This window comes from Lynx canadensis, chromosome D2 (assembly GCF_007474595.2).
Source record: "Lynx canadensis isolate LIC74 chromosome D2, mLynCan4.pri.v2, whole genome shotgun sequence".
NCBI classification, from domain to species: Eukaryota; Metazoa; Chordata; class Mammalia; order Carnivora; family Felidae; genus Lynx; species Lynx canadensis.
The window spans coordinates 34,687,681-34,711,259 of record NC_044313.2 but is presented as its reverse complement, the minus strand read 5'-3'; the positions used below and the strand labels follow the sequence as shown (position 1 = coordinate 34,711,259).

The window sequence follows — 23,579 nt, the reverse complement described above, 5'->3', positions numbered from 1 at the left end:
ACTAGAGCAAAGGCACAGATAAATATCCTTGCCCTCTCCTAATGTTTTAACTCAAATGATAGCATGTTACGCTCACTGGGTCTGTCTGTGCTTGTAGCTTTTGCCTGTCATCAGATTCTCAAAGTTGCCTATGACTCCACCCCCAAAAGATTAGGAGCCTTTAGGCTAAGTTCCAAATGTTTCAGAAAAGCTCAGGGAAAATGACTTGACCAAAGTTTCATTGACCACACTCACATGCTACTCCTTCAACTTGGAATATTCGTCCCTCCCTAGGTTCTTTGACAACTACTCACTTTGCAAACATCACTTCCTTGGAGAACACTCTCCTTCCCTTAACAAACCCCCTCCCCCAACTAGGTGATGTCCCTCGGTTGTAAAGTTTCAGATCACTATGTACTTCTCCTTCCTAGCACACACATAAGCCATTGCATTAAAGTTTGTTTCTCGCCTCCGTCAGACAGGCGAAACTACAGGACAGAAACTACATCTGTCTTGTTCACTGCTGACACACACTAATTGCTCAACAGAAATGTGCGCAGTGAAACTCGAACTCGGCTCAACCAGACGCCAATCCACTCTTTCTTCGTCTGCCACCCCGCTGTAGTCGGAAAATAGTTCCAAGATGTAAATAAAAAATCTCAACAGAAAAAGCTGGGCAATCTGCATCTCCACGATTAACGGAGGACCTTAGCAGAAACTGCTCACCGCGAGGTGTGACGACCGCAGGAGGGCGTCAATCAAGAAAATGCCCCCTTGCCCCGCAGGCGAGTGGAGCCGCACAGAGCCGAGGCCACAAGGGGTAGAGCCACGGATTCAATAGAAAACACGTGCAAAACTGGAAAGCAGTGCTGCGCGCAGCTGCGACCCCAGGACCCGGGGATAGGGGACAGAGAGCAACCCCACTGGATCGGAGAAGACTGCACAAATTCTACCTGGCGCCGTAAGACCCAGGCCTTCCCTTGATTCCTCCCCGAAGCGGCTTCTGCGAGCGTCCTCACGGAAGTGGCTGAGTGCGGGGGCCCACAAATGAAAGGGGCTGGAGCCACCACGAGCCCGGAGCCCCTGAAGTCTAGTCGTCCTTACCCCAAGTAGGACGCAGCTAAGGGCTGGATTTCTGTCCTTGGGGCTGCCCCAGGAATTCAGGGCACTCTCCCAATACGTGCTCCGGAGACGCCCCGGGCAACAGCCAGTGCCACCGTTACTCCAGCGAGCGCGCCGACGGGGACAGTACTCTCAGGCCTGCGAAGGCGCGGCTCTGCCAGCGGCCTCTACGCCTGCCAGGCTCGAGTCCAGCTGCTCCGTGCCTGGGACAGGCCCCTGTCACCCTGGGCCCGGTCCTGGACCAGTGCCCCCCGAGTTTCGGCAGAATTGCCTCCCGACAGGGGCTGGGACCACTTGGGTCCGTGTGTTCCAGGCACTATTTTCCTCGTGTCTTCCCACGACGGACATGGCCCTGGGCTTCCTTCGAGGGCTTCCCGGACCAGGGTGCCTGGAACCCCGAGCGACGGCGGCGGCAAGCCGGGGACCGGGGCGCAGGGTCCTAAAAGGCTGCAAGCGAGCGCGTCCCGGGGGGCGGGGAGCTCGGCCGGCGGGGGCGGGCCAAGGGTGGGGGCGGGAGGCGGCTCCCGGGGCTCCGCGCCATTGGCCGCAGGGCCGGGCGGCAGGAAGGGGCCAGAGAGCGCGGCCCCACCCCGTGGGCGGCAGAGCCTATCGCCGGGAGCGCGGAGCGCGGATAAATGTAGCGCCGCGGCGCGGGCCGCCAGCTCTCCGAGGGGCCGGAGCGCAGCGGAGCCATGCAGTACCCACACCCCGGGCCGGCGGCGGCGGGTGCCGTGGGGGTGCCGCTGTACGCGCCCACGCCGCTGCTGCAGCCGGCGCACCCGACGCCGTTCTACATCGAGGACATCCTGGGCCGCGGGCCCGCCGCGCCCACCCCCGCCCCCACGCTGCCGTCCCCCAACTCCTCCTTCACCAGCCTCGTGTCCTCCTACCGGACCCCGGTGTACGAGCCCACGCCGATCCACCCCGCCTTCTCGCACCACTCCGCTGCCGCGCTGGCCGCCGCCTACGGATCCAGCGGCTTCGGGGGCCCTCTGTACCCCTTCCCGCGGACGGTGAACGACTACACGCACGCCCTGTTCCGCCACGACCCCCTGGGTAAGGCGGCCCGGGTCATGGCGGGGCCGAGCCGCGGCGGCGGCGAGGAAGGCGCCACCCGGCAGGTGGCAGCGTCCAGGAGGCGGCGGGGGCGGAGTGGGAGGCAATAGAAAGTTGTGGCAAAAGCGATCGAAAAGCGGCTCTCGGGCGCGCGCGGGGACAGGAGGCGCGGGCCCCAGTGGCGCGCGGCCGGGCTGACCGCACCATGACTCAGATTGGTTTTCCTGCACCTTGCAGGCGTCGGGGCGCGCGGGCCCGGGCGAGACCTCTGGCGCTGCCACGGGGGCTTGTGGCCGAAGGCAGTCTTGGGGCGCGTGTGTCGCTCGGGGTGGGGTCCCCTTAGCTGGAGGGACCGGGAAGGGAGTGCCAAGGCGCCCCGGGCGGGCCCTATGGGGCAGGGATAGCTGCCGGGCCCGGGTGGTTACGAGGCTGGACCTGGTTCAACAAGCTTGTGCAGTGAAAGAGCCTGACCCTTTCCGTTCATACAGGAAATCTTGAGTTCTCGATAGGAGTAAATCTGGTTTCAGAAGCTGTTAAGTGTTTTCCTGGCTGCATGAAGCAGACCCTTCCCCCGGAGTAGTGCACGCTGCTGATTATTTTATCGACATCCTCAATACAGACAAATTCAGGAAACACTCGACTTCTGATAGCCGGGATCCGTTTTTCTGATATTGTTCATTTCCTCTGTGTGGGATGTGACTTTATGGCAGCTAAAATAACCAGTTGCTTCCTTTTTTTTTCCCCGAGGCTGTTTTGCACTAGTCTGAAGCCTGACGTAAGCAAAATCTGGAAAAAAAAAAAAAAAAACCAAACCAACAATGCCAGCTTTCAGTGTTTGGGGGCAGGCCTGCAGACCCACGGACGGACGGACGGACGGACGGACTGACTGACAGGTCTTTGGAGTAGAAAAGGCAGTGAGGACACCTAGGGCATATGGTATTTTCGGGGCTTGTCCCCCTCAGTGCGCGGCCTAAGAAATAAGCCAACGGTGAGCCGCACTCCGGGTGGCCTTTGACGTCTTTGGCATCTGAAGCCCAGGGGGAAATAAAGAAAGGGGGGGGGTCCTTGCCTTGGGCCACCAGGGTTTTAAATTTTCTCTCAGCTATTGGCAGCTTCTGTAGGGACCCTAGAGACAGACTAGCATTTTCATTAATTAACATTTTAATGACCTCATGTTTATGAAGCGGCATCTAGCACAGCTCTCCACCCCCCCTTTCTCATCGTTAGACAGATTTGGAGGGGATTATATTTTAGTTCTTTACTTAAAAAAATATTTTACTGTATTTTTGATTCCAGCCTCGAGGGTTTGGTGCGGGCGGTGACCCCCGGCGTGACTGTCTTCGCCTGCTGGGGCCAGAGCGGGACCCTCAGCCGGGCACGGCCTGGGGTGAACGTTTTCACAGAGCGCGCCCTGGGTTTCCTTGGGTTACTGCTGGGACCGCGCAGGAGGAAGCAAAGGGTTTTTCGAGATAGACCAACAGGAAACACATTGACGGAAATGTTGCCATAGCCCACGGGGTAGCTTTAACTGGCCGCCCCCGCCGCCGGGTGTGAAATCAGAGGAGGCCGCTGCTCCCTGGAGCTAGGATTGGAAGCTCCAGGAACGGCCTAGAGTCGGCGCCTGGCCCGAGGGCTTCCCAAGCAGGCTCCTGCCCGCGGCCCCGGGCCGGAACGCCTTGGGTAGTGTAACAGCCCGGTTCCTTCCCAACACAGACAGACTCTGGGTATTTGGAAAGTGCGGCTCACCAAGTGAGAGGGCCTAGAAGTGAGAAGAGTTGTGTATAAATTCGAGAGCGACTCGTTCAAGAGGGTTTATTTTTAAGCTCAATTTATAGTGGGTGTTCTTTTGGGGGTCAAAAGATTTGCGCTTGAATCCAGCTGTGGGTGTGATGGCCGTTTGTGTCTGTGAGTGTACAAGGGTCGTCTGTATGCATATGCAGCGTATGTGTGTGTGACTTTGCGTGTTTCTGTCGCTGGGTATGTATGTGTCTTGCTGGGCACGTATTGGGTCCTTGTGTGGGTGGGCATATGTGAACATGTCTGGTTGAGTGTCCTCCTGCGTCCCCTACTCCCCTTTGTCACTCCCAGGGCCTGGCCGCTCCAAGGCTGTCACCCACTAACCCTAGGCTCTCTTGCTCTCTCGCTTCCCCTAGGCAAACCTCTGCTCTGGAGCCCTTTCTTGCAGAGGCCTCTGCATAAAAGGAAAGGTGGCCAGGTGAGGTTCTCCAACGACCAGACCATCGAGTTGGAGAAGAAGTTTGAGACCCAGAAATACCTCTCTCCGCCGGAGAGGAAGCGTCTGGCCAAGATGCTGCAGCTCAGCGAGAGACAGGTGAGCGCGCCTGTGGGCTCGGGGCCATTCCTGGGCCGGGGGTCGCGGGCGGAAGACAGACTTGGAGCCACCTCGCGCTCTGGCGGGTCTCATCGCGCTATCTAACGCCAGGATCGCTGATCTGCTCGACAGCCGCGGATCAGCTTCTCCATTTCCCCCCCCCCAGGCGCCTTGGGTTCGTGGCAAGTTTTCTTTCTGTCTTTCCTGTAGGTGAAAACCTGGTTCCAGAATCGTCGCGCTAAATGGAGAAGACTAAAACAGGTATCGACATGGTTGTGTTTCTATGGAAATAAATATTTTTATCATGTTATCTCAATGCGAAGCCTGTTATGGGTTGTATGCAAAAGTCATTTGAGAGACTATTTAACCTCTTCACCTTGATTAAAAAGGCAAATAGTCTTGCTGAAATTCAGGATGAGTTGCTCAGGTGGCAGTAATGCTAAAAGCACCTAATGCAGTTCCTATATCAATTATGCTTGGGTTTTCACACACTGGCTAGTAAAACTCCGGGCTAATTGTTTTATAAACCCCATATGTTGTTTATCTAATTAACGCAGGAAAGATAAAGTAATTGACAGTAAATGACTTAAGCAGTTATCTTTGGGAGAAAATTGTTTCTTTTATTTACACAGCCATAATAAAACCAGGCAGAGCTCAAGGGTAAATATAAGGAAATAAACACCTTTCAGTCTTGTTTGCACTGTTTTTAGAAGAATTAAATATCAAAGAGTTTAAAATTATTTCCCACCTAATGCCAGCTCTTAAAATGAATATAAGACATGTAAGAGAATATACAAGCTGAAACTTACTAACAGTCTTTTTTTCCAATGACCTTGTTACGCAATATGCGATAAAAAGTAAAGGCTAATTCAGTTTTTGAAAAACCTCTATTGACTTAAAGCTAAAGATTTGTTTTTGATGTTCTAATCTGCAGGTCTTCTCCATAGTTATCTGACAATTGCTGTATTGTTCATTTGTCAGTGTATGTACAGTTTAGAATAAATAAAATATTTTTGAAACAGTAATACGAGTGGGGAAATTGAAAGCAGTGTGCATTTTTAAATTTAGCAATCATAACTTTTTCATTAAAAATCAGATGGTGTCCCAACACTTTGAAACAGAAAATATCCCATAATTTCATTATTCTAACATTTAAAAATTTGCAGATTCCTTCTCAATCTCTGACCCTGTGCATCTATTTGTTACTTAGTTGCAAGCCTGGTGAATATATTATTCTATAGTCTTGCTTAAAAAAAACCATAGCAATATATCATAATATTTCTTTGTAGTGTTTATGTCTATTTTAGACAAACAGGATTAAGAATTCACTCACTTATTTGGTTCTTGGTCAAAGATTTGACTGCAGTTTACCAGGAATTTTTAAAATAGCGGTTCCTATGTAATGTGTGGGAATATATATTCCAGAAATTTTCTCCAGGTTTTAAGTAAATTGCAGTGAATTGTCTCCCTTTGCAGTTGGCAACATTCTTTCAGTTTTTCATTTTTACCTTTGCCATGATTTTGTAAGTTGCTCCGTATCATTTATAAGTTTATAAATTTAGTCCAGAAAATGGAGGAAAAAGGATTCAATCTAATGATTTTGAAACTTTCTCCTGAATTCACTACATAGCATTCATAGTTTTTAAATGGCTAAGAGACCCTGTTAACTGGCAAGGTTTAAAAATACTTGAAGAATGAAGATAGTGTGTATCTGTAGTAATCTGATTTCCCTTCTCCCTTAAACTCTTAGAACCTTGAGACCATGAGTCTGGGCTGGAGCTAAGTGTTCATTTGACACAACCCATTTAGTTATATTTGTGACTGCTTGTTCTTTTCTCACAAGAGCATGATCTTTCTCTGATGTGACAGGCACTTTTATTCTAAAGTGAGACAGAAGCACAAATATGTGTTTTCTGAATAAAAAGATTATAGCTGAAAGCAATAGATAAACTAAACATTTTAAAGACGATAAAGAATGAAAACACATTCTGATCTACGTCTCTTATGCCTCCATATTTCACGAGCCTACCAATTTCACTTTCATTCCTTTCATCCAGGAAAACCCTCAAAGCAATAAAAAAGAAGAACTGGAAAGTTTGGACAATCCTTGTGACCAAAGGCAAGACTTGACCAGTGAGCAGAATAAAGGTGTTCTAGATAGCTCTCAGTGTTCGCCCTCCCCTGCCTCCCAGGAAGACCTTGAGTCAGAGATTTCAGAGGATTCTGATCAGGAAGTGGACATTGAGGGCGATAAAGGCTATTTTAATGCTGGATGATGACCGTAGACATTGGCATGTTCGGAAAACTGGATTTGGGAATAACATTTGCTACAGAGAATCTCCATAGGTGATACTGGAAAACTCTGAGAAAGGGAATCAATTTTCTGGTATTCTGGAAACCTAAAATATTTGGTGCACTGGCTAAACAGCAAACTTACACTGAAACCTTAATTTTGACTTAAATGGTTTATGTACTGATTTTAGGTTGAATGATGAAGGGACTCTTCACTGCTTAGATTCACCCCCTTTTTAAAAAGGAAATTGTTTTTTCTATTTATAAAAAGTAATTTTTGAATTTTTTGTTAAATTTTTAAGTTATAACTTTAAAGATTTTAATAAGATCTTCTTGAATGACGTTTCTACAATCTGTATCTACATCCTACTTAATGGAAAAGCAGAAGGGCATCCCAGATCCAGAGGTATGCCTTGGAAAAGGGGCCCACATTTCAGGCAGCCTTGGAATATTTTTAAAGGAAATGTTCTTTACTTTTATATTACATTCTTATACTGCTGCCTTAAATCCAAAGTGATCTCAGAGCTTCTGTCTCGGGGATGTGTGTGTTCTTTTTGTCAAAGAGAAATAGTTGATAAGAATCTTAAATGCTTGTTTTGCACTGTCACTAAGTACCTATATGACCAAGGTGTTAAAGGAATAGTACAGTACAAATCAAGCAGACAAACTGACTCGTCGGTGACTAAAATTAATCACAGACGAACTAGAAGTAGCAAGTTGATTAACTGTAAGTAGACTGTAGATACTGTGTTTTATATCAAACAGTGTTTATAATGTGTGTATATATAATTTTTTCGCTGTAAAAAAAAAAGGCCAAAACGGTGGTGGTGGTGTTGTTGTTGGTGTTTTTTTTTAAATGAGTAACTTGTGTATAAAATAAACCCATCGGTGGGACGACTGATCTAGTCGGACCTCTCTTACTTCCAGGGAAACAAACGCAAGCGCCTCGCGGGGCTGGGCGCGGGGCTGCGCGAGGCAGCGGGTGGGTGGGCTCCTGGAAACAGATTTGGGCCTTTCCCCAAGGAAGGGGGAGGGCGAGGGGAGGGGCTCGGTGTGCGTGCGTCGCCGCAGGGGGAGGCTCCCGCCCGCGGACCCCCGAGCGCTGCAGGTGGGAAACCCCGGCGTGCCGGGTGGCGGGAAGAGCGAGGGCCGAGGTCGGCCGCGCGGCTGAGCGCGGGGCCGCCGAACCCCATTGATTCACCTCGGCTCCCAGCCTGGCCCGGGCCACCGTCCTTGACCCGCGTGAGTCAACACTGCGTCATCCCGAGGCGGCCGAGCCAGGGTAAGGGGGGGTCCGCGGAGGGGGAGGGAGGGCCTGGCGGGCAAGAGCAGGGAGGTAGTTTGCGCCGAGACTTCGGGTCTCAAGCTTCAGCGAGCTTCAGAAGCACCTGCAGACTTCTTGATACTCATTGCCGGCCAGTCGACAAGAGTTTCTAATTGGCAGGTCTGGGTGGGAACGGGATTTGCACTTCAACAAGGGCTCAGGTGGTGTCAAAGCTGTTGGTCGGAGTGCCTGAGTTTTGAGAACCACTGTTCCAAGGTGTAGAAGCAGGTGGGGCCCTAATACCTATACCTATACCCCCTCACTCCTTTCTCACTTGCTTCCCTTCCAGTAACTTCTGTAGGTGTGAGAGCAGGAGGTGGGGATGGCTGAGAGGGAGGAAGGAGAAAGAAGGGCCTTGTCTAGGCCGGTGGGAGCAAGAGTCTAATGGCTAAGGGGGGGCCAAAGGGCCGAGGAATGGGTATTGTGAGATGGGGGAATGGAAGCGCCCAGGTAAGGGTGGGTGTGGGGCTGAGAGAAAGGGTGGCCTGAGGTTTCTGACTAGCCCGGGGATTGCATACAGTTGCTTGCCTACCTGAGCCATCAGGTCTCTGACATTCCAGGAAAACGATGAGAGGCCTGTTGGGGGAGAGGCCCAGAAACCTCTTCCTTCTAGCCTGGACCTTCATGGAGGCCTCTAGTTGTTTGTGGAGTTGGGTGCCTCCTGAGGGCTCCTGAAGGAATGACTTCACCCCTGGCATGGCTGACCAGGGCTCTGGTTCCCTAGACATGAGCACTCAGGTGAAGACAGAGTGAAAAGGTCATTGCTTTTAGAGAGTTGTCACATTCTTCCTCCTTAGATTTCAGGAAGGCTCCTGGAATTGCCTGTGAATTTACATTTCTGAGAAAATTAGTACCAGTTCCTTAAGCAGAGAGGTGTGAATTGGCCTGGAAATTTAATGATTTGGGTTGGAATTTTAGTTCTTGGCCTCAGTTCTCTCATCTGTGGAAGATGGTCTAATTGATCCACGTGATCCTTTCCAACTCCCCAGTTACCAACTCACTTCAAGCTCTTTATTGTTCCCCCTGTTCTCTGTGTCTTCTCAATGTTGGGGCCCAAAGTTGACCTCCAATTGGAGGGTCTCCCTTCCCATCAGCTGCAGGCTCCCAACTCCCAGACCCTGCCTGACAGGTTACATGTCAGGTTCAAGGATCATAATCAGTCTTATTTGAAAAAGGGACTGTCAGTATCAGAGTTTTGGAAAATGAGAGGCTTGTGGGCCTAATATGGTATTAAAGCAATCCTGAAATCAGTTGGTGTGTGTTTCACTCCCGGAGATAACCTCTGGTTAATGTTTATTTTTGGGAATAACTGTATCATGATGATCAAGCAGAGAAATACAGGCTTATGTATTGATTGGCACTAGAAAAGTTGAAGGGTGAAATCTTGTTTTAAAGTAGACAGTTCTTGAAACCAGGGTGTTTTCCAGTTTAAAGCTATTCCCAACCCTCATCAAGTTACTCGTGTTCTGAATCTAAATATATTCTTTTTAAAAAAAAATTCTTACTTATTTTTGAGAGAGAGAGAGAGAGAGAGAGAGAGAATCCCAAGCAGGCTCTGTGCTGCCAGCAGAGAGCCTGATATGGGGGCCAAACCCATGAACTGTGAGATCATGACCTGACCTAAAGTTGAGCGCTTAACTGACTGAGCCACCCAGGTGCTCCTGAATCTAGACATATTCTTAAGAATCAAGAGCATGTTCACTGGGAGAAATACAGTGTTCTCAGGACACAGGTTGGCATTACGTGTTTTCAAAATGCCCCATTGAAGATTGCCAGTGAATATTTACAAATTCTTCCTACAATCCAGGCATTTTTCATTTGTTTGTCTTTTGGCTATTTCATGTTGAAGCAGCATGTATGACCTTTACAGCACAACTCCTGTCTTGTTTTTAACTCTTTTTATCAGGAGATTCAACTTGAAAACGGTTATCATTTAGCAGAAAGACAAACAGAAAAGCACATTTTTGTAAGCAAAACGTTAATGATTGGAAGAATTGCCCTAATTTCACCATGACAGTGTGTGATTAATCCCCTGGGTCATGTACTTATACTTTAAGTTATTCAGTTCGTCGGTCTTTGATATTCAGAACCCTTTCTAACTTAATAGGATATTGATTTTGTTGGATGATGTACTTTGACTCTTTAAACAACATCCCTTTTAGGGATGACTAGCCTGCTGTGTAGTATTTTATTTAGAGAACTATTGCATAAGGTTACTTTTTCTTACTTTTTATGGTTTTCTCAGGGTGAAAGCTGATAAAACATCTTGTGGGAAAAGAGGAAACCATCTCTGATAGTGAAAGTACCTATTCTCTTTCAACATTTCTGACAACTTTTTTTTTTTTGGTGGTGGTTTCATTGCTGTGAATATTCATTTTACTTAATGGAGACAGGGTAGAGATTCAAGAAAATGTATTCAGACTTGGGGGAAGTGCATTTTGTTGGGGACAGACTGTCTTTACCAAAATTCCCATTCCAGTTATACTGCCTTCTGGAAGATGACGTGAACTCAGAAGCTCACTCTTTAGATTTTTCTTTAAAATCGAATATCAATGATCCTTTAAATCTGTGATTGGAGGTGAGGCTTTTGTGACTCCTAACACGGGACAGAAGGTGGAGAACCAAACAGTTACCCAGGATGCTTCTAAATGGTTAGGAGTTTGGTATCTTGTAAAAATAATCAGATGTTATACCAACATTTCCTTTTCATCGCTTGGGGTTTCATGAGATTCCAGCTGGACTCTGTACTTGTCTAATCGAATTTCAGTCCCTTGATACATTTTTTGGTATTGTTGTTGAATCCAAATGACAAGCACTTTGGAGATTCCTACCACCCACCAAAATCGATCCAAGGTCCTCCGAACAGCAGCTACCCCTTCAGATCTGGCTGTGGAGACACCTATTGCAGAAATTATACCATGGTGGATAAGAGCAGAGCTGCAAGTATGGTTGACGAGTCTCCTACGTCTCTTGCTGGTTGGGGACCTTGGGAAATGTGAATTCTCAGCCCCAGTTCCTAGAGAGGTGGGCAGCTCACCTGAGAGGGAGCGTTATACGTGGTACAGAATGGGCACTAAGTGTTAGCTAGAAAAACTAGAAAGCCCTCACTGACTCCCTTCTTTTAAGGTGGCTCTTTGATTGGCTCCAGCAGGCGGTAAATCTTTTCAGTCGGATGTACACAAATCTGTGCAGACAATGGAGAGGGCTGCCGGGAGGAGACCTTGGAGCTGGCAGAGGCATTTCCTGTCTGTGGAGGATCTTGACTTTGGAACATCCGGCAGTTGCCTCGAGGTTTTCGAGGTGACTGAACACTTTAACGTGTAGCTACTAAAAAAAAAAAAAAAAAAAAAAGGGAAAAAAAAAGAAAAAGTCACTGCCAATTTCAAACGATTTTCCAGGTGAAAGCCAATGAGACAGCTTCTCGTTAAAAACAATTTTTTAAGGCATATTTTCTAACCATTAGATTTTTTTTTCTAATTTGAAAGGGAAGTTTGGTATCATTCAGAATCTTAAATATTTAAAACACACTTTCCAAATACAACTACAGGAAAAAGTTAACGGTACCCTGCACTCCCCAAAGTACTTACAGGAAGAGAAATACCTATTGAGTTTGTCTCTGTGAAACTTGTTTATATTTTTCTTTTATAGTTTAATTATGCCCTTCATCCTTCCTTCCCTCTCTGTTTATTCCTTTCCCTTCTCCACTCCATCTACCCGCCTGCCCCCCAGGATTTTACTTCCTTATTCATTTTATTTCCCCATTAAGAATAAAAAATTCTTGGGGGCCTGGGTGGCTCAGTTGGTTGAGCATCCGACTTTGGCTCAGGTCATGATCTTGTAGTTCACGGGTTCGAGCCCAGCATCGGGCTCTATTGACAGCTTAGAGCCTGGAGCCTGCTTCTGATTCTGTCTCCCCCTCTCTCTCTGCCCCTCCCCCGCTTGTGCTCTGTATGTCTCTCTCTCTCAAAGTAAATTTAAAAAACATTAAAAAAAAAGAATAAAAATTCTTTATATGTCACAATTACAGCCAAGATTTTCTTCAAACATATAGAAATGCTCAGCTTTCAGGTGGAGATCCTACCTTTGAGGAAGATGTTATTGTTGGAGTCTTAATATCCTGCCCTCATCCCTCTAAGGACAGTTCTTTAGCTTTTTTTTTTTTTTTTTTTCATTTTTGTTGGACCAGGATAAGCAATAATAGAAGGGTAATAATAGTTGTCCCTGTAGGAGTCAAGCACTTAATAGCACTGGGGTGTGGTGGAGGTGACTGCTATGAGGTACAGGCACAAAGTGTCATGGCAGAGCCCTCCAGGGGCTCCTGCAGAGAAAAGGAGATGGAATGCTGTTCCAGGGAGAGACATGGTCATGTTGGTTGACGTGGAGGTGAAAGAAGGCGGGGAATAAGTATGACTAGAATCTTCAGAGGGTTTTGTTTCCAGAATTTTGGAGAAGGGATTATGGACTGGTATTCTCTCCCTACAGTTACATAGAGCTCTTCGCTTTTAGGTTTGCAGTTTCCTCTCTCTAGAATTCTCTTCTCCCAGACACCCATCCTCATGGCAGTCTCCCTCACCTCGCTAGGCTGGGACTTCCCTAGCCATTCTATTTAAAATCACAACCTGTCTTCCCTATTCCCCTCCCACAATTTGCTTTTCTCTATTTCACCTATTATAATTGAATGTAATCTTCTTATTTATTATTTATTTCTCCTCATTGAAATGTTAATGCCATGAGGGTAGGAATATTTGTGTTTTGTCTACTGCTACATATATATCTCCAGCCTGACACATCATACATACTCCACAAGTAATACATTAAATGAACGAATGAACACATATCGAACATTTCCTATGTATTAACATTTTAACATTATATAAGTCCTTCACATAATTTTTATCATTTAATCCTCACAAAAATTCTGTGAGGTAGATACTGTTATTTGCCCATTTTCCAGATAAGGAAACTGTCACTAAAAAGTTAAGTGCCAAACCTCACTTACTCTACTAGTCATTGTTGTAATGGGAACTTCCTTGTTTAATCTCTTGTGCTCTTGAGAATGTGTCAAGCAGGGTATAATTCTAGCTATAAGAGGAGCATTGGGGTTTTCTGTTCATTTTATGTAATCTTTTTGCCTTAATTTAAGTCTAGCATTAAATTCGGAAGGGGTTACCATACAGTATAGGGGATAGGCAGTTTCTGTCTGTGTGGTACATTATTCTGTTACACTAGGAAACCAATAAACTGGAGCACTATTCCAGTTTTCTGAGGAAATGAGCATTATAAAATATGCTTTATACTTTTACTGTTAAAAAAGAGGCTGCCACTGGTCCATGTTGTTTGGTGTTCCTATTATATGCAATGTTTAGTATCATTACATTTATTCTTCTCTGAGTCACTGATGAATGTTCCACAAGCTTCTGAATATATAAGCAGTGCAGCGGCTTACTATGGTGTCCGTTGCATCCAGCACTATGTTGGACATGTGGTAAGCTTTTAATAAATGTTTTACTATGGAATGAGAGCGAAAACCATGTATCATATAACTCTTGTTATATTTCCTATTCATTGGCCACGGAAACACAGCTTTTCCTGGATGGTTCCAGGAGCACAGCAGAAAGCATAGTAGGGGCTGCAAGTGAGGAAGAGTCTGCTGGGCTTGGGTAAGGGTGGGGTGGGGGCAGGGGACAGGAGGTCTATTTAAGGCTACAAGCACTAAAAGAAGATGTTCTTCCCCTCTTCTTACTGACATGAATATTAAGAGGAAGTGCTTTTGTGGGTTTATATTGGTTCTTTTTCCCTTCAGATTTGGCAATTTTGTTCAATTTCAAATTCACACTTCTCAATTTCAATCAAGAGTTTTATTTAAAATATACCCATTTTGCTGAAAAATGACACCATTTGTGGTTATTACTACTGTTTTTATTGACACCATCCACTTAGCAAATGGAAGCAGGAAAACCCAAATGTTTTCAGTGATCTCTTAAAGTATTCCATGAATTGCAAAGAAATAATTGTAGAAGGAACATAAAACATGTTTGCTTCACACTCTGGTTCAAAGTTTTAGCCTTCCTTAGCTGCTTATGGAATCTGCATTACTACAGACTTTCCATTAATTGTAAATTAGACCAGACTAATTCAATAAATGTTTAAAAAATGGCCCCTGAGTGCAGGCTCAGACGTCCAGAGGAAGTGGTTTCTTAGACACCTGCCTCCCATATATTGACCTGATAGTATGTAGGTGGAAGGCAGTGAGATAGTCATGATGATGTATGGTGCTGTTGATTAGTTAATTGAAGGTAAAATTTTTAGCTTCCTCAGGCAATTACCTGACATCATTAAGGTCTTTGAAATCACCCAAATGCCATTTTGCCCGAGGCGGCTGCCCCTTGTTCAGATGTCATTTCAGGCATTAAGAAAAGCACAATGCTAGTGGTAACCAGGGAATTTAAGCCTGCAGTTTCTTGAATATATTGTCCTGAATCTTAGCCATTATTCAGTATTATCCGTCCTGTCGGAACATGAGACACTAAAACCTATCTACATTTGTGTGGTGTTTCCTTTTCGGAAAGTTTTTTGAAGTGTCATGTTTATAAAATATGTATTTTTAACAAATGAAATTGTTTTTTAAAATGGTGTCATTTTATTCTTATTTTTATTTTTAAGGAAGCTTCTTGTTAAACTATAATTACATAAAACAAAGTTCACAATCATGGGTGTATGGGCAAAAAATGAATACTTCATGTAACTGGAATCCATATGATAGCATGGAACAGACCTACTCGATCTCCAGTCACTGGGTCACTGTCCCCACGGCTGCTCCAGGGAAAACCACCATGCTGATTCTTTTTTTATTTTTTTTTTATTTTTTTATGTTTATTTATTTTGGAGAGAGAGAGAGAGAGAGAGAGAGAGAGAGAGAGACTCTGAAGTGGGCTCTGTGCTGACAGCGGTGAGCCCAACTCAGGGCTCGAACTCACAAACCGCAAGATCATGACCTGAGCTGAAGTCAAATGCTTAACCGACTGAACCACCCAGGCGCCCCTGATTCTAAACAGCATAGATTCATTCGCTGATTTTTGAACTTTATACAAATAAAATCCTACCGTTGTGCTCTCTTCTGTCTCTGGCTTCTTTAGTTTACTTTTTTGTTGGTAAAATTCATCCATGTTATTGTGTGATGTCATTTGTTCATTCCAACTGCTGTGTCGTAGTTCATTGTATGAATTTTCATGCTACTTTAAATAATCCATCTGAACATAAAAACTGTTTCGCAAAATTTACACATTTAAAAACAATATCACTGTTCACATATTATAACCAGGCACTTACTGTTCAAAAGGCATGATCCATATGTAATTCAAAGAATTACAACTGTGCAACTCCTAGCTGCAGAGGAGAAAAGGCAGAAAGACCAGGGCGCATTGTCAAGAAACAAGTGACTATAGCCCATCACATATCAGGAGAACTGGGAATATTAGTAGCTAAGCTACTACCTAATTTTTACATTCAGGAAGATTAAATTTAAAAAAATTATTCTAGGGGCACCTGGGTGGCTCAGCCATGTTTAGCTTGTGTGAGTGGGGGAGGGGCAGAAGGAGAGGGCGAGAGAGAATCTTAAGCAGGCTCCACACCGCAACCCTGGGCTCCAACTCTTGACAGTGAGATCATGACCTGAGCCAAAATCAAGAGTCCGATGCTCAACCGACTCAGTCACCTAGGCACACCTGTTCTGTATCTTTCTAAAGAACATATTAATCTCCTAAATTTCAGTGATTATGCATTTGAGGTGATGAGGGGTAGAAGGGATCTCTCATTTTGTGGGCCCTCTGGCAAATTCCTGAGCTGGGTTGGCTTTCTACTTGCTGTCAGTTCTAGGGTTGAGTCAAGGCCCAGTCTCTATTAAAGCTTGTAACAGCTCACCCCAGGGAAGTGTTCTCAGGTAAAGCATTCCTAGTAATACCCAGGCTGTCCATCCAAATAATAGAGTATTTAAATGAACTCAAATGTTGATTACAATTCTTCCATCAAATTATTAAATTAATTCAACCATTTACTCAGCAAACATTTATTGAGTACCTACTATGTGCCAGGGACTATGAGAGGCACGGGGGATATAAATTTGAATAAGACACAGTAGCATGACTTTAAAGATCAGAGTCAAAAACGTACTTTGGATTTCCAATATTAAAGACAAACCTGGGGGCGCCTGGGTGGCTCAGTCAGTTGAGCATCTGACTCTTACATCTGGGCTTGGGTCATGATCTCATGGTAGTGAGATCAAACCCCAGGTAGGGCTCTGTGCTGAGTCTGGAGCCTGCTTGGGATTCTCTCTCTCCCTCACTCTTCTGTCCCTCCCCTGCTTGTATGTGTACTCTCTCTGTCTCAAAAATAAATAAATAAATAAATATTTAAAAATTAAAAAAAAATAATGAGAAACCTATTTCTATTGCAGGTACAAGTATGATTTTTTTTGCTATATGATGGCTCCATTCCATTTCAGTTCCTGAGTTAGGCTTTATAAAAGCTCTTAACCAAACAGTCCACAGCAGAATATTTAATGACACATGGACATTCCAAAGTTATAAATAACCAGCTAAGGCAGCCCTGATTTTAGAATTGCCCCACCAATGAATGCCCTCTTCTTTCCTCGTTTTCATCTTTGGCCTCTTGTGCCCACTTCACCCCACAACATAGTGTGGTTAGAACAATAATCAGGGGCGCTTGGGTGGCTCAGTTGGTTAAGTGTCGGACTCTTGGTTTCAGCAGAGGTCATGATCTCACAGTTTTGTGAGTTCGAGCCCATGTCTAGCTCTGCACTGACAGCAAGGAGTCTGCTTAAGAACCTCCCTCTTCCTCCTTCTCTCTTTGCCCCTCCCCCTGTTGTGCTATCTCTGTCTTTTTCAAAATAAAGAAATAAAAACTAAAAAAAAAAGAACAATAATCAAAGTGTCTGGGGGGTGCATGGGTGGCTCAGTTAAGCATCCAAGTTGGGCTCAGGTCATGATCTCACGGTTTGTGAGCTTGAGCCCCACACTGGGCTCTCCACTGTTAGCACAGGGCCTGCTTTGGGTCATCTGTCCCCCTGTCTTTACCCCTCTCTCGTTCACGTTCACTCTCTCAAAAATAAATGAACATTAAAAAAAATAATGTATCCCAAGCAAATGAAGTTATCTAGCATCCCATACCCAGAGCTGCCATCTCTCCCTTTCCTGGGCTGTGCCTGTGTCCATCTTACCTGGTTTCATTGGGGTCATTCTGCCCATCTTATGCAGGTCTGTGGTTGGCCAGCTGTCTTCCTTCCTCCTCTTGCTCCTTCGACCCTGCTGTTCCTTCTTCCACTCCTTTTTCTATTTGTTTTGTTTTATTTGGAGCTAAAAAAAGTCCTCCATGTAAAGTTGAGTGTATGATTAGATCATTGAAAATGCCTCTTAAAGGAAAAGAAAAATGATCATTCTTGAAGTGAAAATTAGGGAAGGTACCCAAAGGTGCCTTGGAATCTTCACAGACCTCTTTTACCATCATCTAAGAGTAGTGGTTATTCAATTTTGTTTTCTGTTTTCATTACTACAATTACAACGGTTTGTTTTCTATTATCTGCCTTGTAGATAAGGGCTGTTTCAGTTACCTACAGATTAAATAGGTGGACTGCACTGGGACCTGATCTTTTTGTATGAGTCTGTTTATCTATCTGTCTTGGTTATGAAAGCCATATATCCTCAATGTGAAATATTTGAAAAATTATGTCTATAGAAGAAAACAGTAATCGCCTATAATCCCACCAATATAGGGATTAAATTGTATAGAAAGTTTAGGATATTTCCTGTTTTGTTTTCTCCACATGTTTATGTGTATAATAATTTTAAATTATGACTTTTTCCATCTTAAAATTATTTTTGAATAGTTAAAAATATAAATAGTACAGAGGGTAATAGAGTAAAAAATATGTGTCCCTCCTATCCTTCTTTCCCTACCTCAGCCATATAGTTCACCATTAGAGACAATCTCTTAGTGATTTCCTTGGTAGTCTTCCAGTGATGATCTACATATATGCCAGGACATTTATAATTATCTCCTTCTCTTTTGCTTCAATACAAATCATACTGTACTACACATTCTTTTCTCTATCTTGCCTTTTTCACTTAGCAATGGATTTTTTTTTTAAACAATGATGGGTTAATTAAAAAAAAACTTAAAAAAAATTTGTTTTGAGAGAGAGAGAAAGTACAAACAGGGTCAGAGAGATTAGAGAGAGTGAGAATCCCAAACAGCCTCCACACAACAGCATGGAGTCCGATGCGGGGCTAAAACCATGAGATCATGACCTGAACCAAAGTTGGACGTTCAACCAGCTGAGCCACCAAGGCGCCCCAGCACCCCAGATTTAGAAGGCCTTCCCATATCAGTATGGATAGAACTCCTCTTCCACCTTGCTTCTCCTCTCCTCTCCTCTCCTCTCCTCTCCTCCCCTCCCCTCCCCTCCCCTCCCCTCCCCTCCCCCTCTTTCTTTCCTTCCTTCCTCTCCTCCTCCTCTTCCTCCTCCCCCACCCTGCTGGATTGTATGCCCTTTTATGTCTGAATCCTAACTCATTTAATGTACATTTAGGTTGTTTGCAGCCTTTTGGTATTACAAACAATGCTCTGATAAATATCATGTATACACGTCATTTCTGCTCTAGCATATCTAGGACAAATTCCTGGAATTGGAATTGCTGGATCAAGTGGCATGTACCTAGATAGATATGGCCAATTCACTCCCTATGTTTTATCATAATTAAGAGTATATTGAACATGCAATTTTGTTATCTGTGTTTAAAATTATTTATTTGGGTTTTTATTGAGCTCTATGCCCAATGTGGGGCTTGAACTGATGACCCCGAGATCAAGAGTTGCATGCTCTACCAACTGAGCCAGCCAGGCGCCCCTTAAAACATTTCATATAAATAAATACTTTCTTTTATAAATATCATGTTAATGATTACATAATGTATTCTTATGTAATGACGCCATAATTGCTTAATTCTTTTATCGTTGGCTTGTATGACATTGTTTTGTTGTTGTAACTTTTCTAAAATGAGCACAGTTTGCCTCCATTTCAGTTTCATTCCTTCTAGAGTACATTCATAGAAAACAATTCATTGAGCCAAAAGGATGAATATTATTGATAACTATTGTAAAATTATTTCCTGGGAAAGTTCTACTAGTTTATGTCAGGAGAGAACAAGGCTCATTTCACCCCACCTTCACCAGTGAGGCAGCTTATCTATCTAATCTTTCTTAATGGTCTAGGAGCGGAATGATATATTTTAATTTTATGTTTAATTTTTTTTATCAAAAATTGAATTATTTTATCTATTGCTTTTTCTTCTTTAGCATATTACATTTCATGCCTCAGTCCTTTTCATATGGATTTATTTGAATTCTTTATGTTGGAGGACATGACTTTGTTTTATTTATTACAGAAATATTTCTTAGTTTCTAAAAAAGGTGCTTATAATTTTTATGTGAGAAATTTTATGTAGTCAAATGTAGCGATGATTTCCTTTATTTCTCTTAAGCTTAGAAAGTCTTTCCTCATTGAGAGAGCAATGAGCAAGCATTTACCTGACTTAAGAAAACTCTTCCTAAGACTCTCCCTTCTCCCCGATGCTCCTTCTCTCTACATTTAACTCTTAATTTCTTTTGCCCCACAGTATGAAGTGAAGAACCAAATAAAAATTTTCTGTGAAATATCTAACCAAGTATCCCATTTGTTCAGTAATCGTTTTTGGCCCTTTTACTATATTAAATGTCTAAAAATATGTTGGTTTTTGGATAAAGTATAATGTTCTTACAATTTGGTTTTTGTATTTCATATATCTGTAGCTGAGTTTGAGGACTAGAGTTTGCTTTCAGCAGCACAAGGATGAGAGCTCCTGCTCATCCTTACAGATAATCAACTCTCTCCTTCTGAGGTGTGGGCTAGCTTTGTGAATAGAGAACAGGGTCGTAGGGTGCCTGGTGGCTCAGTCGGTTGAGCGTCTGACTCTTGATTTCGGCTCAGGTCATCATCTCAGGGTTTTGGGATCCATCTGTGTATCAGGCTCTGCACACTGAGCTTAGAGCCTGCTTAAGATTCTCTGTCTGCTTCTGCCCTTTTCCCCCACGTGCTCTTTCTCTAAAATAAAAATAAAATAAAATAAAATAAAATAAAATAAAATAAAATAAAATAAAGAGTTAGCTTTTACGTTAGATTCTACCGTATCTGGGTTTTCCCATTCATGACTTTTGTACCACAGATGAAAGGGCTCAGAATGTACAAAGTACCCAATCTGAGAAGCAATTTAAGAAGCTCTAAGTGTTTTGCTGTCTGAATCATCTGACATGGAGGAGCATGTGCCCTGCCCTCCAGTCCATCTATATTTTACATTATACTAGTTCAGTATATGTATTAGGCAAAATCTTAGATTAAAACAATAGAGAATTTATTGGAGGCTTATGTTTTTCCATTTTTTCAAATCTTTATTGACGTTCACAGAAAAAGTAAATATTTTCTAGGTATAATTTATACTCAACAAAATTTTTATTTATTGAGGTGAAATTCATATAGCATAAAGTTAATAACCATTTTAATTTTTTTAAGTTTTATTTTATTATTTATTTTGAGAGAGAAAGCCTGGGTGGGGGAGGGGCAGAGAGAGAGGGAGAGAGAGAGAATCCCAAGCAGGCTCTGTGCTGTTAGCATAGAGCTGGATGCAGGGCTCAATCCCACGAATCCTGAGCTGAAACCAAGAGATGAATGCTTAACCAACTGAGCCAACCCGGGTGCCCCTAAAGTTAACCATTTAAAAATAAACAATTCAGTAGCATTTAGTGCAATCACAGTGGTGTAACCACCACCTTTATTCTGTTTCTAAGCATTTTTGTTTTTCCAAAATAAAATCCTGAACCTGTTAAGCAGGCACTTCCCATTCCCTCTTTTGATCAGTTCCTGAAAACCACCAATTTGCTTCCTGTCTCTATGGGTTTACCTATTCTGGATATTTCACATAAATGGAATAATACAAAGTGTGGTCTTTTTTTTTTTTTTTGTCTAGCTTCTAAAACATTAGCTGAATGTTTTTGAGGCTCATCCATGTTGTAGCATGTATCAGTACATCATTCCTTTTTGTGGCTGAATAATGTTCCATGGTATGTATATACAATTTGTTTCTTCATCTGTCAATTAATAGATACTTGGATCGGTTCCACCTTTTGGCTATTGTGAATAGTGCTGCTATGAACATGTGTGTATAAGTATTTGAGTACCTGTCTTCAATTCTTTTTGGTGTGTGTGTCTAGGAGTGGAATTGCTGGATCGTATAGTAATTCTGTATTTAATAACTTGAGAAACTGCCAAAATGTTTTTCATAGCAGCTGCGCCATTTTACATTCCCACCAGCAAAGTATGAGGATTCTAATTTCTCCATCCTTGCCAACCCTTGTTATTTTACATTTGTGTGTGTGTGTGTGTGTGTGTGTGTGTGTGTGTGTTTTGTTTTTTTTTTTTTTATTATAGTCATCTTTGACAATGTGAGTGCTATTTCATTGTGGTTTTGATTTGCATTTCTCTAGTGGCTAATGGTGTCGAACATTTTTTCCATGTCCTTATTTGCAATTTGTATATCTTCTTTGGAGAAATGTCTATTCAGGTCTTTTTGTCCATTCTTAAATTGGGTTGTTTGTCTTAAATTGGGTTGTTGTTGAGTTGTCAGAGTTCTTTACATATTCTGGATAAGCTAATAATATAATTTACTTGACCCTTATCAGATATATGATTTGCAGTTATTTTTTCCATACTGTGGGTTGTCTTTTCACTTTCTTGATGATGTCCTTGAACATACAAAAGTTTTAAATTTTGATGAAGTTCAGCCTATCTATTTTTTTTTTTTATTGTTGTTGCTCAGGCTTGTGGTGTCATATCTAAGAACCCACTGCCAAATCCATGGTCATAAAGATTTACCCCCTGTGTTTTCTTCTAAGAATTTTATGATTTTAGCTCTTATATCTGGATTGCTGATACATTTTGAGTTAATTTTTGTATATGGTATGAGGTAGGGGTTCAGCATCATTCTTTTGCAGGCAGATATCCTATTGTCTCAGCACCATTTGTTGAAGAGATTCTTCTTTCCCTACCTAATGATCTTGGCACTCCTGTCGAAGAACACTTGGCCATAGATGTATGGGTTCATTTCTGGACTCTCAATTCTATTCCATTGGTCTAGATGTTGATCCTTACGCTAATACCATACTATTTTGGTTACTGTAGCTTTGTGGTAAGTTTTGAAATTACAACATGTGAGTCTTCCAACTTTGTTCTTCTTTTTCAAGATTGTTTTGGCTGAGGGGTTATTACCTTCCAGATACTGCTGTAAACTTCAGCACACATTATGTTATATGATTCATGTGACAACTCTGTAATATAGATATGAATATTCACGTTTTACAGGTTAAGTGATTTGGCTAAGGTTACAAATCTGGTAGTAAATCTAAGATTAAAACTAAGGTTATCTAACCCCAGAGCCTGCTTTCTTAAGAATTATATACACTGTCTCTGTCAAAGATGAGGGACCACTGGGGCTTAATAACATTGTTTTCTTTTAGGTAAAAGGTTAGAAATCCATACTCGTGAACATTTCTCAATTGGTAACCCACGGTCGGGTTGATCTGGTAAATAGATATACTGAAACCCATTTTTTCCTTTCACATTTAGTACTTAATTTTTCTAAGGTTTGTTACTGTTCAGACAGTTTTGCATCCTCCTCTACCTTCCTCTTTTTGTGATCATATTTTTTCAGATGGATGTTTTGAGGTTATTTTCTATTTTGAGAAAATTACACAAATCTGATTTATTATCACAACAGTTCAAAAGTGGTTCCTGTTGAAGCCCTCCATGTTGTCAATACTGTGAACTCCTATTAGTTTCCTTCAGCGGACAGGAAGCTACTGAGTATGTATGGGTGATGCTTGATAATGTTTTCAACTAAATTGTTGAAAGAAATTTCAGTGACCTTAGGTGTATCAAATAATTATGCAAATGAAGATCTTGCCGTCATAAGCATGCATGACTTTATTTATTTATTAAAAAAATTTTTTTTTAACGTTTATTTATTTTTGAGGCAGAGAGAGACAGAGCATGAACAGCGGAGGGTCAGAGAGAGAGGGAGACACAGAATCTGAAGCAGGCTCCAGGCTCTGAGCTGTCAGCACAGAGCCCGACGCGGGGCTCAAACTCACGGACCAAGAGATCGTGACCTGAGGCGAAGTCGGAAGCTCAACCGACTGATCCACCCAGGTGCCCCATGCATGACTTTAAAAAGCAAAGACACAAACGTATTATATTGGCAAGCTGCTCCTATATCTTTAATGTAGTTTTATTTGTTTGTTTATTTTTATATATTACATTCAGTGAAATTCACTCTTTGCTGTGTAAACTTCTATGGGTTTAACGAATGCATA

At 43.1% G+C, this 23,579-nt stretch overlaps 1 protein-coding gene and 1 long non-coding RNA gene across 5 annotated transcripts in view; one reads left to right on the top strand and one right to left on the bottom strand.

The window, feature by feature from the left end:
- The first annotated feature begins 1,695 nt into the window (after positions 1 to 1,695).
- On the top strand, positions 1,696 to 7,682 carry HHEX (hematopoietically expressed homeobox). The gene is made up of 4 exons (XM_030335610.1): positions 1,696 to 2,157; positions 4,311 to 4,489; positions 4,700 to 4,750; positions 6,547 to 7,682. Exons 1-4 carry the CDS (start codon positions 1,794 to 1,796, stop codon positions 6,763 to 6,765), a joined length of 813 nt encoding a protein of 270 aa, XP_030191470.1. The 5' UTR covers positions 1,696 to 1,793; the 3' UTR covers positions 6,766 to 7,682.
- A 2,740-nt stretch (positions 7,683 to 10,422) lies between these two features.
- LOC115527791 overlaps positions 10,423 to 23,579 on the bottom strand; it is a 53,542-nt gene continuing 40,385 nt past the window's right edge. For 2 of the 4 annotated variants that reach the window (XR_003973026.1, XR_003973029.1), the window contains exon 3: positions 10,423 to 11,432. This is a non-coding gene — a long non-coding RNA (uncharacterized LOC115527791). Of the gene's footprint in view, positions 11,433 to 15,091; positions 15,369 to 23,579 lie in introns of those variants that run through there. The other 2 variants (XR_004344267.1, XR_003973025.1) reach the window with 2 other exon arrangements.